The sequence below is a fragment of the Melanostigma gelatinosum genome (genome assembly GCF_949748355.1).
Source record: "Melanostigma gelatinosum genome assembly, chromosome: 13".
Taxonomy (NCBI): Eukaryota; Metazoa; Chordata; class Actinopteri; order Perciformes; family Zoarcidae; genus Melanostigma; species Melanostigma gelatinosum.
This window is the reverse complement of record NC_136646.1, coordinates 4,496,117-4,509,224: the sequence shown is the minus strand read 5'-3', so window position 1 is coordinate 4,509,224 and position 13,108 is coordinate 4,496,117. Positions and strand designations below refer to the sequence as shown.

The 13,108-nt window shown below is 44.8% G+C and overlaps 1 protein-coding gene across 1 annotated transcript; it reads right to left on the bottom strand.

Annotated features, from left to right (window-relative positions):
- Window positions 1-5,631: 5,631 nt before the first annotated feature.
- hao1 (hydroxyacid oxidase (glycolate oxidase) 1) lies at window positions 5,632-12,693 on the bottom strand (the record flags this gene model as incomplete). Its single annotated transcript, XM_079281320.1, has 8 exons — window positions 5,632-5,699; window positions 6,058-6,127; window positions 6,355-6,513; window positions 7,933-8,024; window positions 8,385-8,557; window positions 8,677-8,941; window positions 10,787-10,938; window positions 12,557-12,693. The coding sequence occupies 8 exons, from the start codon at window positions 12,691-12,693 to the stop codon at window positions 5,632-5,634; spliced, it is 1,116 nt and encodes a 371-aa protein (XP_079137446.1).
- Window positions 12,694-13,108: the final 415 nt, after the last annotated feature.

Genomic DNA, 13,108 nt, shown 5'->3' with positions numbered 1-13,108 from the left:
GTTACATGAAGCAGCACCAGCAGACTGTGAGGTGTTACATAGAGCAGCACCAACAGACTCTGATGTGTTACATGAAGCAGCACCATCAGACTGTGATGTGTTACATGAAGCAGCACCATCAGACTGTGATGTGTTACATGAAGCAGCACCAACAGACTGTGAGGTGTTACATGAAGCAGCACCAACAGACTGTGATGTGTTTCATGAAGCAGCACCATCAGACTGTGAGGTGTTACATGAAGCAGCACCAGCAGATGTTGAAGCGTAAATGAGGATGGAGACAGGACGAATCGGAGTTTGCAATCCAGCGGGAATTGTTTAATGCACATTCGAACATGCGACGTGGCATATGGAAACAGATTCAACATCTAACTGTCCGAGGAACACTTTTATAGACCAAATACACGCCTTCTTTCAGCTGTGGTTCATCAGTCAAACCTGTCTGTTCAATCCAAACAGGACACATCTGGACTTCTAATCTGGGTGGGTTCTATTTCGTTCTCGCAGAAAACAACTCTATGTAAGGGGTTGTTTTGGTCCTTTTGAGAGATTGATCACACTTTATCTGTCCGAGGGGATCATTTCCCGATAACTAACAGAGACAGAACCATTTCCCGATAACTCCTTCGAATTCACAATAACACGTTACGTAACTTGTTTTTAGTTCAAGTCCAGTTCAGTTCAGTTATAATGCTGATTTTCTTCAACACAGACTGTGAGGTGTTACATGAAGCAGCACCAGCAGACTACATGAAGCAGCACCAACAGACTGTGATGTGTTACATGAAGCAGCACCAGCAGACTGTGATGTGTTACATGAAGCAGCACCAGCAGACTGTGATGTGTTGCATGAAGCAGCACCAACAGACTGTGAGGTGTTACATGAAGCAGCACCAGCAGACTGTGAGGTGTTACATGAAGCAGCACCAGCAGACTGTGAGGTGTTACATGAAGCAGCACCAGCAGACTGTGATGTGTTACATGAAGCAGCACCAGCAGACTGTGATGTGTTACATGAAGCAGCACCAGCAGACTGTGATGTGTTACATGAAGCAGCACCAGCAGACTGTGATGTGTTACATGAAGCAGCACCAACAGACTGTGATGTCTTACATGAAGCAGCACCAGCAGACTGTGATGTGTTACATGAAGAAGAACCAGCAGACTGTGAGGTGTTACATGAAGCAGCACCAACAGACTGTGATGTGTTACATGAAGCAGCAATAACAGACTGTGATGTGTTACATGAAGCAGCACCAGCAGACGGTGATGTGTTACATGAAGCAGCACCAGCAGACTGTGATGTGTTGCATGAAGCAGCACCAACAGACTGTGAGGTGTTACATGAAGCAGCACCAGCAGACTGTGAGGTGTTACATGAAGCAGCACCAGCAGACTGTGAGGTGTTACATGAAGAAGCACCAGCAGACTGTGATGTGTTACATGAAGCAGCACCAGCAGACTGTGATGTGTTACATGAAGCAGCACCAACAGACTGTGATGTGTTACATGAAGCAGCACCAGCAGACTGTGATGTGTTACATGAAGCAGCACCAGCAGACTGTGATGTGTTACATGAAGCAGCAACAGCAGACTGTGATGTGTTACATGAAGCAGCACCAACAGACTGTGATGTGTTACATGAAGCAGCACCAGCAGACTGTGATGTGTTACATGAAGCAGCACCAGCAGACTGTGATGTGTTACATGAAGCAGCACCAGCAGACTGTGTGGTGTTACATGAAGCAGCACCAGCAGACTGTGAGGTGTTACATAGAGCAGCACCAACAGACTCTGATGTGTTACATGAAGCAGCACCACCAGACTGTGATATCTTACATGAAGCAGCACCACCAGACTGTGAGGTGTTACATAAAGCAGCACTAACAGACTCTGATGTGTTACATGAAGCAGAACCAGCAGACTGTGATGTGTTACATGAAGCAGCACCAACAGACTGTGATGTGTTACATGAAGCAGCACCAGCAGACTGTGATGTGTTACATGAAGCAGCACCAGCAGGCTGTGATGTGTTTCATGAAGCAGCACCAACAGACTCTGATGTGTTACATGAAGCAGCACCAGCAGACTGTGTGGTGTTACATGAAGCAGCACCAGCAGACTGTGAGGTGTTACATGAAGTAGCACCAGCAGACTGTGATGTGTTACATGAAGCAGCAATAACAGACTGTGATGTGTTACATGAAGCAGCACCAGCAGACTGTGATGTGTTACATGAAGCAGCACCAGCAGACTGTGTGGTGTTACATGAAGCAGCACCAGCAGACTGTGAGGTGTTACATAGAGCAGCACCAACAGACTCTGATGTGTTACATGAAGCAGCACCATCAGACTGTGATGTGTTACATGAAGCAGCACCATCAGACTGTGATGTGTTACATGAAGCAGCACCAACAGACTGTGAGGTGTTACATGAAGCAGCACCAACAGACTGTGATGTGTTACATGAAGCAGCGACAGCAGACTGTGATGTGTTTCATGAAGCAGCACCATCAGACTGTGAGGTGTTACATGAAGCAGCACCAGCAGATGTTGAAGCGTAAATGAGGATGGAGACAGGACGAATCGGAGTTTGCAATCCAGCGGGAATTGTTTAATGCACATTCGAACATGCGACGTGGCATATGGAAACAGATTCAACATCTAACTGTCCGAGGAACACTTTTATAGACCAAATACACGCCTTCTTTCAGCTGTGGTTCATCAGTCAAACCTGTCTGTTCAATCCAAACAGGACACATCTGGACTTCTAATCTGGGTGGGTTCTATTTCGTTCTCGCAGAAAACAACTCTATGTAAGGGGTTGTTTTGGTCCTTTTGAGAGATTAATCACACTTTATCTGTCCGAGGGGATCATTTCCCGATAACTAACAGAGACAGAACCATTTCCCGATAACTCCTTCGAATTCACAATAACACGTTACGTAACTTGTTTTTAGTTCAAGTCCAGTTCAGTTCAGTTATAATGCTGATTTTCTTCAACACAGACTGTGAGGTGTTACATGAAGCAGCACCAGCAGACTACATGAAGCAGCACCAACAGACTGTGATGTGTTACATGAAGCAGCACCAGCAGACTGTGATGTGTTACGTGAAGCAGCACCAGCAGACTGTGATGTGTTACATGAAGCAGCACCAGCAGACTGTGTGGTGTTACGTGAAGCAGCACCAACAGACTGTGATGTGTTACATGAAGCAGTTATGAAAACAACCAATATTAATAAACAGATTGCAAACAGCTGAATACCGCTCCGCTCACTCCTCTTTCTCCAAGACTGTGGTGACGTGAGCCGCTGAGTTTGCTCGCTCAGAGGCCATCTGTACCACAATAACACTTTAACACATTGCATTCTCACAAACATATCTTCGAGCATATCTTCCTGTCTGTCATGGGAGTTCAAGATCAGGACCCAATAGCAAACCACACGAGACAGAATCCGGTACAACAGATTTTATTTTACCAAAAATAAGGACAGGAATGGCTGTATGGAGCCCGTAGTGGAGTAAAAAGCACAATATCTCCCTCTGAATAGTAATCGAGTAGTAATTAAATGAACGTTACTAACAGGTGTGCAGTAACGTTGTTACGTTGTTACGTTGTTGTAAAGGTTACGACTCACAGACGAGAGTACTGTTTCATTTTACTTTAGGTCTTGTTATGCTGTATGTAACATTACTTTATTGTAAATGAATGAATACATAAAAATAAAAGTAAAATAACTGTAATGGCGGACAGTCAGTCCCACTTAACGTTAGCTCGCTACAGTAATCAACAAGCGGGTTAGTTTGTTAACTCTGTTAGTTAACGTTAAAGTGACTCGACACGAACATAATATCAGTAACGTTCGACCTAGCTAAGTATCGCTATCTGTGATATAATGTAATATCAGTAACGTTAGAGCTAGCTAAGTAACCTAAGTACTAAAATCGCTATCTGTAACGTTACAGTGACTCGACACGAACGTAATATCAGTGACGTTAGAGCTAAGTATCGCTGTAATATAATGTAACACAGTGATGACAGGTGACGTTACACGTTCGGACGCGTTTCATCGTTGGTAAGAGTCATTCATTCAAACATCAATATATCTCAATTCATTTATATTGACAGCAGTTATCAAGGATTGACTTACTTTCAAAATGTTGATATGATGAAAAAGAATCAGGCGGCCGTTCTCTTCATCCTCCGTAAGAACTTTCCAAACGTCGGAGAGACGAAAACAATCGTCTTCGGCCGTTCTCGTCATTCATCGTGAGTGTTCGTGAGCTCGAAGACGCCTATTGGTCAATTCTTGGTTGATTCTTGGTTGACTCTTGGTTGCGATACGAGCACCGATTGGCCACAGCGGACACTTCCTGGTTGATTTGTGGTTACAGACTGAACGGTGATTGGCTTTCACAACCAAGTATTTGGTTCGACTCACGAGCTACATGGAGCGGGGAATGTCGCCCTCTGGTGGTGGGATTCAATAGTTTCTTTTGACTCTGCTGTCCATCAGCAGCTAGATGAAGCTATCCAATAATGAGTGACATTCTATTACCTGGTCGACATTACCATAATTCTCTCACACATACACAAATAAATCAATGACAAACCAAATATATTACATTAAGCCAGGAAACATTGCTCTCCTCGTATAACCTGATGAAAAAGCTCCAAACTTATTGAAATACACTTGACACTTTTACACTACACTTGTTATAGTCCTGTTATCTGTTCGTTTGTGCACTTTATTTTATATTTCACTATATTTTATATTTGACTGTACATTTTAATATGTTTCTACTTTTTGCACTATGTTGATTGTTGTTGACTGTTTAATGTTAAGCACCACCCGTCATGTCAAATTCCTTATGTGCAACATACCACGGCAATAAACGGTTCTGGTTATGATTCTGAAATCCATCTGTCTGGCGATCCCTCTTGTCATGCATTTATCGATCAAAATGTAGAAGCCCAACATGGGGCTCGAACCCACGATCCTGAGATTAAGAGTCACATGCTCTACCGACTGAGCTTGCCAGGCAGCACATATTGAGGCTGCAGTCCAGGTGAGCTGCACCTCCACTGACCAACTGACTATATTACCTACCTGGGCTACTGCCCAATAAATGGAATTACCATGACTTTATGCGTCACGTTTATGCGACATTAAGATAGGGAGGATGTGCTTATAATTGTGTAATAAGCCGGATCAATACACTCACGTAGCCGCACAGTCTGTTACGGTTACATTGGGCCAGTGCCCACCACCGGATTCATGGGTACCAGTGGCTGTGGTGCATCGATGACTACATTAGAGGCACGCTCATGTGTGTGTGCTATGTGAGAATCTGCCTGGGTACACACACACAAAACACATTCAATGACCACATCTTTCAGATAAAAATGACTTTTAATTAATGCCACTTCATTTACTTACTTCAAGACACTGGCCAGTGTTACACCTCAGTTTACATTAGATCAGTTTATATGCGTTCCAGTCGAACAAGGTGTAGCAATTAACAAACAAGTCTGAATATACAAAACAGTCAATTCATCTGACAAATAAATGACCAGTGATTCATCAAGAATGGATCGTCTTGTGAATCCTGCAGCACATTCTTCTCTCACATCCTGGAGGTGAAGTCCGCTCTCCTGACCAGGGACCGGCTCACCTCAGATACAGAGCGACAACCTGCACACACACGCACGCACGCACGCGCGCACGCACGCACACGAGCGAGAGACTCAATCCTCATTCACACCCATGTTAAAATGTCCAACTTACCAGCAGAAAAAAACATGTTTCCAACCCGGTACAAACCGAAACACTGTTGGTCTCGATAGCTAATTCCCCTGTTGATGCCAACTGTATGGTTCCAATTACATGAAGGCTTAAACTTATGAAAATAGTCATCCATAAACCAATTAGTAAGGTCACGGTGGCTACGTCCACCTTTATATAGTCTTTGGTGTTTCCACAAAGCAGGTGCCCCGTGTGTGTGTGTGTGTGTGCGTGTGTGTGCGTGCGTGTGTATGTATTTATGTAGTACCTGATAGGGCCATAGCCAGTCGCAGCTCCTCTTTTAGAAGTTCCAGAATCTCTGTAACTCCTTGTTCCCCCTGGACACACACACACACACACACGTTTGCTTCGTTGTGTGTCACAGTGTTGTTTCGTAAATGATATTTAGATGGCCTGAGATATTTTTAACAATAACCGTCCTTGCTACCTACTTTCCAAAAACATAAACAAAATGATTCAATAAAAGCAAATTTAAATTGAATTTTTCCAAAGTCCGAAGCGTTCAGTTTGAGTCCTCCACATATGAACACGTGTGGTGCTTCACCTGACAGGCGAGGCCCCACAGCACGGGGCGGCCGATGAAGACGGCCTTCGCTCCCAGAGCCAAGGCCTTCAGGACGTCGGTCCCTCGCCGCACTCCTCCGTCCATGTAGACATCGCAGCGACCCTGCACCGCCTGCACCACCTCCTCTAACACATCGAGCTACACGCACGCGCGCACACACACATACACATTTTACTTCATATATTTTATTGCCCATGAAAAACATAAACCTCTTACAAGTTGGTTCTGTGTCTCCGTGGCATATCAGTGTCCACTCATTATTCTCTGTTTTCATCTTCAGCCTCCACTCACCAACTTCCAGAGGGGAGAGCGATGCCGTAACCAATCACTAGAGACCGTAACCGCCTGAACGTAGCGTCGCGTTCGGTCGACACTGGTGGGAAGCCATGTCAACATATTGGTTTTGCCATTGTTTTGAGAGTGGAGCGGAGCAAAATAAAAACCAACAAACTACGATGTCAGGAGATATTGAGAAGACGTGCCGTCGATGGAGTGAGATACCGCTGTGTGATGTCATGATGCTCGTAGAATCAGGCAACTCAGCGGAGCGTGTGGATTCAAAGGCAAATCAAGCTTTGCTCCATCTAAAAACTGTGATAACAAAAATCAATACTTATCTTTTGGACTTTGCGATTGTCTGTCTGTCTGTTTGTCTGCGTTGGACCCTCGCCGGTCTTTGAATTGAGTAAAGCTGAACTTCCTTCCATGGATCGCTCTGTGTTCCATGCTTGGAGGTCTGAGGTCTTCCCTCGGCCAGCGGTTTACTTCATGTGCCGCCTGACATTGTGGTAAAAAGTAAACACTGGCGCGGTGTAGGGTTGCTGTGTCGTGTGACAATAGACCCTAAATTCCATAAACCTTCTTAAGTTGCGCTAAAGACGTTTTATGCGGGCTTGTGGTGGTGTTTGATCTTTGTTGATAAAGAGTTGATGCGCTAAATGAGGTATGGAAACGGTGTTGCTCAATACATTTGAATAAATGCTGACATGGCGAACGTTGGCTGATCAGCGGTTTCCTCCCGGTTATTCCCTCTCTCTGTCTCCAGACAGCATGAACCATTAGCGAACATGAAAGAACAATGAAATATTGCCCCATTGAAACAAATTCCTCTCTCTTGGTTACTGTTCATGAGTTCGATGTGTTACCTTTTTGTAACATTTTAGAAGTTCACTTAAAATTCAATTAACAATTGAATGGAAACACGACTCAGAAGGGATGTATGTAATAACTCCATACAGTTATGAGACCAGTTAGTATCGAGTTGGTTAGTAGTAGACTAGTTTAGGTTCCGTGTTTAAGTGTATTGTAAGTCTACGGCGGCTCTTTGCTTTAGTGGCGACTGTCCTGAGAGCACTGTCAGCTGGGACCGCGAGGACAAAGGATGGAAGTCTGCGGCATTACTGTGCAGAAAGGTCCGGATGGAGATGATGTTATGTACAGCATTATTACAAGATCATCTTTGATTGTCTGGGCTGTAAAAAGTTCCATCACATCAGAGATGGACGACACTCTAGTACCTGATATTTTAATAAAACAACAATTCTCACACACACACACCGTGGCAGGAACCCCATCCAGCTGTCGAGCTCCGTGATTGGACACCAGGATGCCATCGACGCCATAGATCACAGCCTGGGCGGCGTCCTCACCTGACGACACACACAAACACTGCTGAGCAAGTTCGTCTTGAACCAGACAACAACGGAAAAGAGTTGATTGATTGCGTATTTGCGTCGCTAGTAATTGGCTGGAAGCATGATCCCGATGCCACACTGAGCTCCTCTTAGTTCCAGAAAGACAAATACACGAGTTCAGGCTGTAAAAGTGAATGAAAGTCATCTTCACAAATGAAATCAGAGATTTAAAGAATCACATAAAACACACACACACAGTGTGTGTGTGTGTGTGTGTGTGTGTGTGTGTGTGTGTGTGTGTGTGTGTGTGTGTGTGTGTGTGTGTGTGTGTGTGTGTGTGTGTGTGTGTGTGTGTGTTTGTGTGTGTTGATATACCATTAACTACCCCTTTCACAATCACTGGCAGGTACGTATGATTTTTTATCCATGTGATGTCATCCCAACAGAGAGAGGGGTCTATTGCCTTGGCAACATAAACAGACAAGCCGCTGTCATCGCCATAGTTTCCCTCAGAGAACGCCATGGAGGCTGATGAGAAGTTGGTCATGCTGAGGACACACACACACACACACACCACAATTACTACGGGACACACTTTGTGGTCTCCATGGAGGAATTTGGGCAGTGATTACATTTTGCTCTGCTGTTTCTGTAGTTTGGTTCCTACCTCAGGTGGGGGGGCAGTTTGAAGCGGTTGCGCATGTCATCCAATCTCCTTCCCAGGTATGGCGTATCCACGGTAACAAAGATAGCCTTATAGCCCGCCTCTTCAGCGCGGCGGACCAAGGACAGTGTGAGTTCTCGGTCTTTATAGATGTAGAGCTGCAGCCACATGACGCCGCCTGCTGAGGCTGTCATCGCTGACATCACTTCCTCTATAGTGGAGGTGGCCCAGGAGCTCAGCATCATCCCTGTCCCCACTGCTCGGCATGCTGGGTACACACATAGTACTGCCTATTGGAATGAGCCTCTCACCGATCACAGATGCTGCCATTACGTTTGTTCCTGATCTGATATCTGAATTTGCATATTAGTATACATAGTCAACACACACAGATATATACATATATACATATATATATATATATATATATATATATATATATATATATATATATATATATATATATGTTGGGGTCTGACCAAATGGCTTCAACATGTGCTGTGAACAAAGAGAATCAGGCCTTTCCTTTTTCAAGCAAAGGTTTCATCCTGATTTGTAGTTTGATGAGAGCAAACCTCCTCTGAAGGAATTTCACACTAGGGTGTGAATTTCCCCCCCCAAAAAACCATGGTCACCTGAATGCACCGCTGCAATCTCATTGGCCGAGGGCCAAGAGACCCCAGGACCCCTGTGGTTCAACCACTGTCCAACAAAAGTGCCTGCAGATCACACCTCCTTGCTTTTTCCCTTCGACCTCGGTTGAGTTAGGGAGCACACAACGCTCTCTTCGCTCGGACCTTCGTCCAGGCAACAGGAGATCCAGCTTTCCCCGCCAGCGCGACGCTGGCCACGCAGGCCACGAGGAAGCTGTGGCCTTCTCCCCTCCTCAAACCCTGACAGGTCACAAAGCCATTTCGCTGGTCGAAACAGCCGTGTTTTCTTTTTCTCAGTTAAGGCCCCTTACTCCGCTGGGACGACCAGAGAAGCTCCGTTGGATTGTGTATTAACTGCTATGACTGTTTGCTTGGGATTTATTTTGAGTTATTTCATTCCGTTCTGTTTATTTCTCTCTTCATTAAATCAACTCTGAGTGAACTGAGAGTCGTGCTTATCATTGCATAAAGCTGCCGGTAGTTCAACCCGACAACGGCATACTTATGCATGGTAAGGCAAGTGATACTCATTCTCACTACAACACCGCACGCAGAAGGTTGATTCATGACCCCCACCTTTGCTCTCTTTCTTGCCTCTCCCCTAACACACACAGCTCCTATCTCTGCCCCTGGGGAAACCCCGTTCAAACGATCGCCTCACAACACATGTGTGCATCGGCACACGTGATTACATACAGCAGTCTCACCGGCATTTTGTGTCCGAGTCACTCGACTTCGCCATCTGGTGGTAGTTTAGCTGTAGTATCTTAAGGCCCCTCCCCTTTTGGCCCGCGTCACTCGACGCCGCCATCTTTGTAGTCTTTAGCTGTAGCTTAAAGACTCTCCTTTATACACACACACACACACACACACACACACACACACAGACATACATCCTCATCCATTTTATTCATTCTTTAGTTTATGCATATAAAATTGTATGATAACGTTTGTTGGTTGCAATATTAATTGATTTGATCATTTATTATTTTGATTTAATAAACTCTGTTATACTTTAAGGAGCAGTCGTCTGTGATTACTTGTGCATATGTATTTGATAAGACTGTATGTAGTAGCCTGTGCTCGAACTTAAAAACCTTCACTGTCACTGAATGTATAGTCATACGCAGACTATTGACATTATGAGTGACCACTAATTATGAGACTTAGTTTATCGTTTGGTTATTGGTCCCTGTTCGCAGGGTGGTGCCCCGTTTTTATTAATAATCATTAATAATTGTTACATACATCAATAATTCTATTGATGTCAAGAATTCAGTTTCTTAAATGCTGATAACCCAAACACGCTCCTTTAGATCCCAACATATATATATATATATATATATATTTATATATACATATATATATATAAATATATATATATGTATATCGCTGTTGAGCCGGCCATAACGCTATATTTCCAAGTTACATGTATGTATTCCCAGTGTGTGTGTGTGCACCTCTTGCTGTCGCTGTCTCTCCCTCAGGATGAGCCATCCTCTGCATTGCTGTGGCTGCCACACAGACAGGCATGCTGAGCTTGTGGCCCAGCACAGAGACAGAAAGATCCACTGTGGACACGTCCCTCAACACCCGGGGGACAAGACGCCACCTGCAGAACGTTGAACAATGTTAAACAGAATGCTGACAATGTCGCTGCCTTTAACAGGTACGCACGCACGCACACGCACATGGTGTCATATCATCACATGTTGAACTGGAGCCGAATACATGACTTGATGCAGACAAAGTCACAGAGGAAGCCACATGTTCACAGCTGAAAGCCAAACGATAAGTAAACAAGACTTGTTTTGAAACACAGGTGTTGCATCAGGCTGTGATTGGTGCTCAGGGCTCTGCAGATGACACACAGTAGTCATTGTGACAGTTCTGAAGGTTTCTGCTCTGACTTCATAGAATGAGGCCCATTGGGCCACATTCACCAATGGTTGAAGTGTTCTTACCTTGCTTATAAAATAAGTGCACCTGCAGAATTGCCATCGGATTCATGACATGTGCGCACTGACAAACGTTGTTCTTAGTGTGTGTGTGTGTGTGTAGTGTGTGTGTGTGTGTGTGTGTCACTCAACCAGAATAATGGACGGGCTCGTGCCTGCTCCCTGATCAGCACCAAGGTCCATGCACGTAGGAGAGTTCATATTGTTCACGTTGCAGCATGAGCGATGTCAGTTTGGCGGTATCAATGATCTCATTGGTCTGCTTGTGTTCATGTATTCTGCTCCATGTTGTTCACAGCCGATGCTGATCAACGCTTTGTCTGTCTTGGACTGTTACTCAGGTAAAGAAAAACAAACGGTTTGTTGTTGAAGTTGAAGTGAAATAAAAGAATAACCATAAAAAAGAAGGGAACAGGTGGAGATGAGGACAGTCTACTTTGATATGTTGAAGAAATGAAGGTGAAAGAGAGGATCACATCCAACACAGCTTTCATCCATAGGGAATTCATTTCATAATATTAGCCTTGATATTTAGCCTTCCATAAACAACACTTTCAAAGCAGTTAATAATCGGTTGGCTCTCCCGTTACCTGTCTAATCTAACAGCACCATAAACTACTCATTTATCTTTTATTTATGTGACCAATAACATCAAACCATATGACTACAAGCATTCAAAGCTTCAATACAAGAGCATCGGAATACATATTTTAATTTAGACAATAACTGATGAAAGGATTAAAGGACATCAAATTCATATTTAATACATTTGGCCAATGCATTAGTAAATTAATGGTTTTCAATGTTGTCTCTTAAAGCATTTTTAATAAATGGTGTTTTAATATCAGAAGCATTTAGTTACATGTGTGTGTTTACATTAAGACAGCTGGCCGCACCTTCATCATATGTGCACATGCGTGTTCTGAGGCAGTTCCACATTTGTTTGCAGATGAACAACATATAAGAAAAGATTGATAAATCCCAGATTAGTGCGTAGTGGTACACACGGTCTGAACACAGATTTGTGCATCGAGGCCCAATGCTGCTCGGAGCAACGGTGCAACTTGTGTCCAACAGAAATATATTGTGTGTGTGTGTGTGCGTGTGCGTGTGTGCGTGTGCGTGCACGTGTGCGTGTGCCTGTCTGTCTCTGTGTGCGTCTGTGTGCGTCTGTGCGTGTGCGTGTGTGTGCGTGTGTGCCTGTCTGTCTGTGCGTGTGTCTGTGTGTCTGTGTGTGTGTGTGCGTGCGTGCGTGCGTGTGTGTGCGCGTACCTGTTAAAGGCAGCGACATTGTCAGCCAGCGTGGTTTGCTCATCAGCTCCTGAGCGGTAGTAGTCATACACAGCTTTAGGAAGAACTTTCTTGGCTTCTTCTTCAAAGTCGGCCACACACACACGCTGCACCGACATTGTCGTCCAGTCAAGTCACCAAGTCACAGAGTCACTGAGGCAGTGAGGCAGTGAGGCAGTGAGGGAGTGAGGGAGTGAGGCGGTGAGGCAGTGAGGCAGTGAGGCAGTGAGGGAGTGAGGCGGTGAGGGAGTGAGTCAGTGAGGCGGCTCACTGTCTGTCCCCTCTGACACACAGCTGCTGTAATGATTAACTAGCTGGACGCTTCATCAGCCCTGAGCCGCTTCTTCTCCATCATGACTTGTGAGGGGGTTCCTGTTCGGCCTGCTCATGTGTGCACAAGATAAAAGCTTCGATCCCAAACAAACAGAGGGTGGTGTGGGCATCATGGTGATGACTCTGAGCCACCTTTCTGTAATGTGTGCCTTTGGACTGTTACTAGGTTATGAGCCAGTGCTGACCGCTGAACTGTGAATC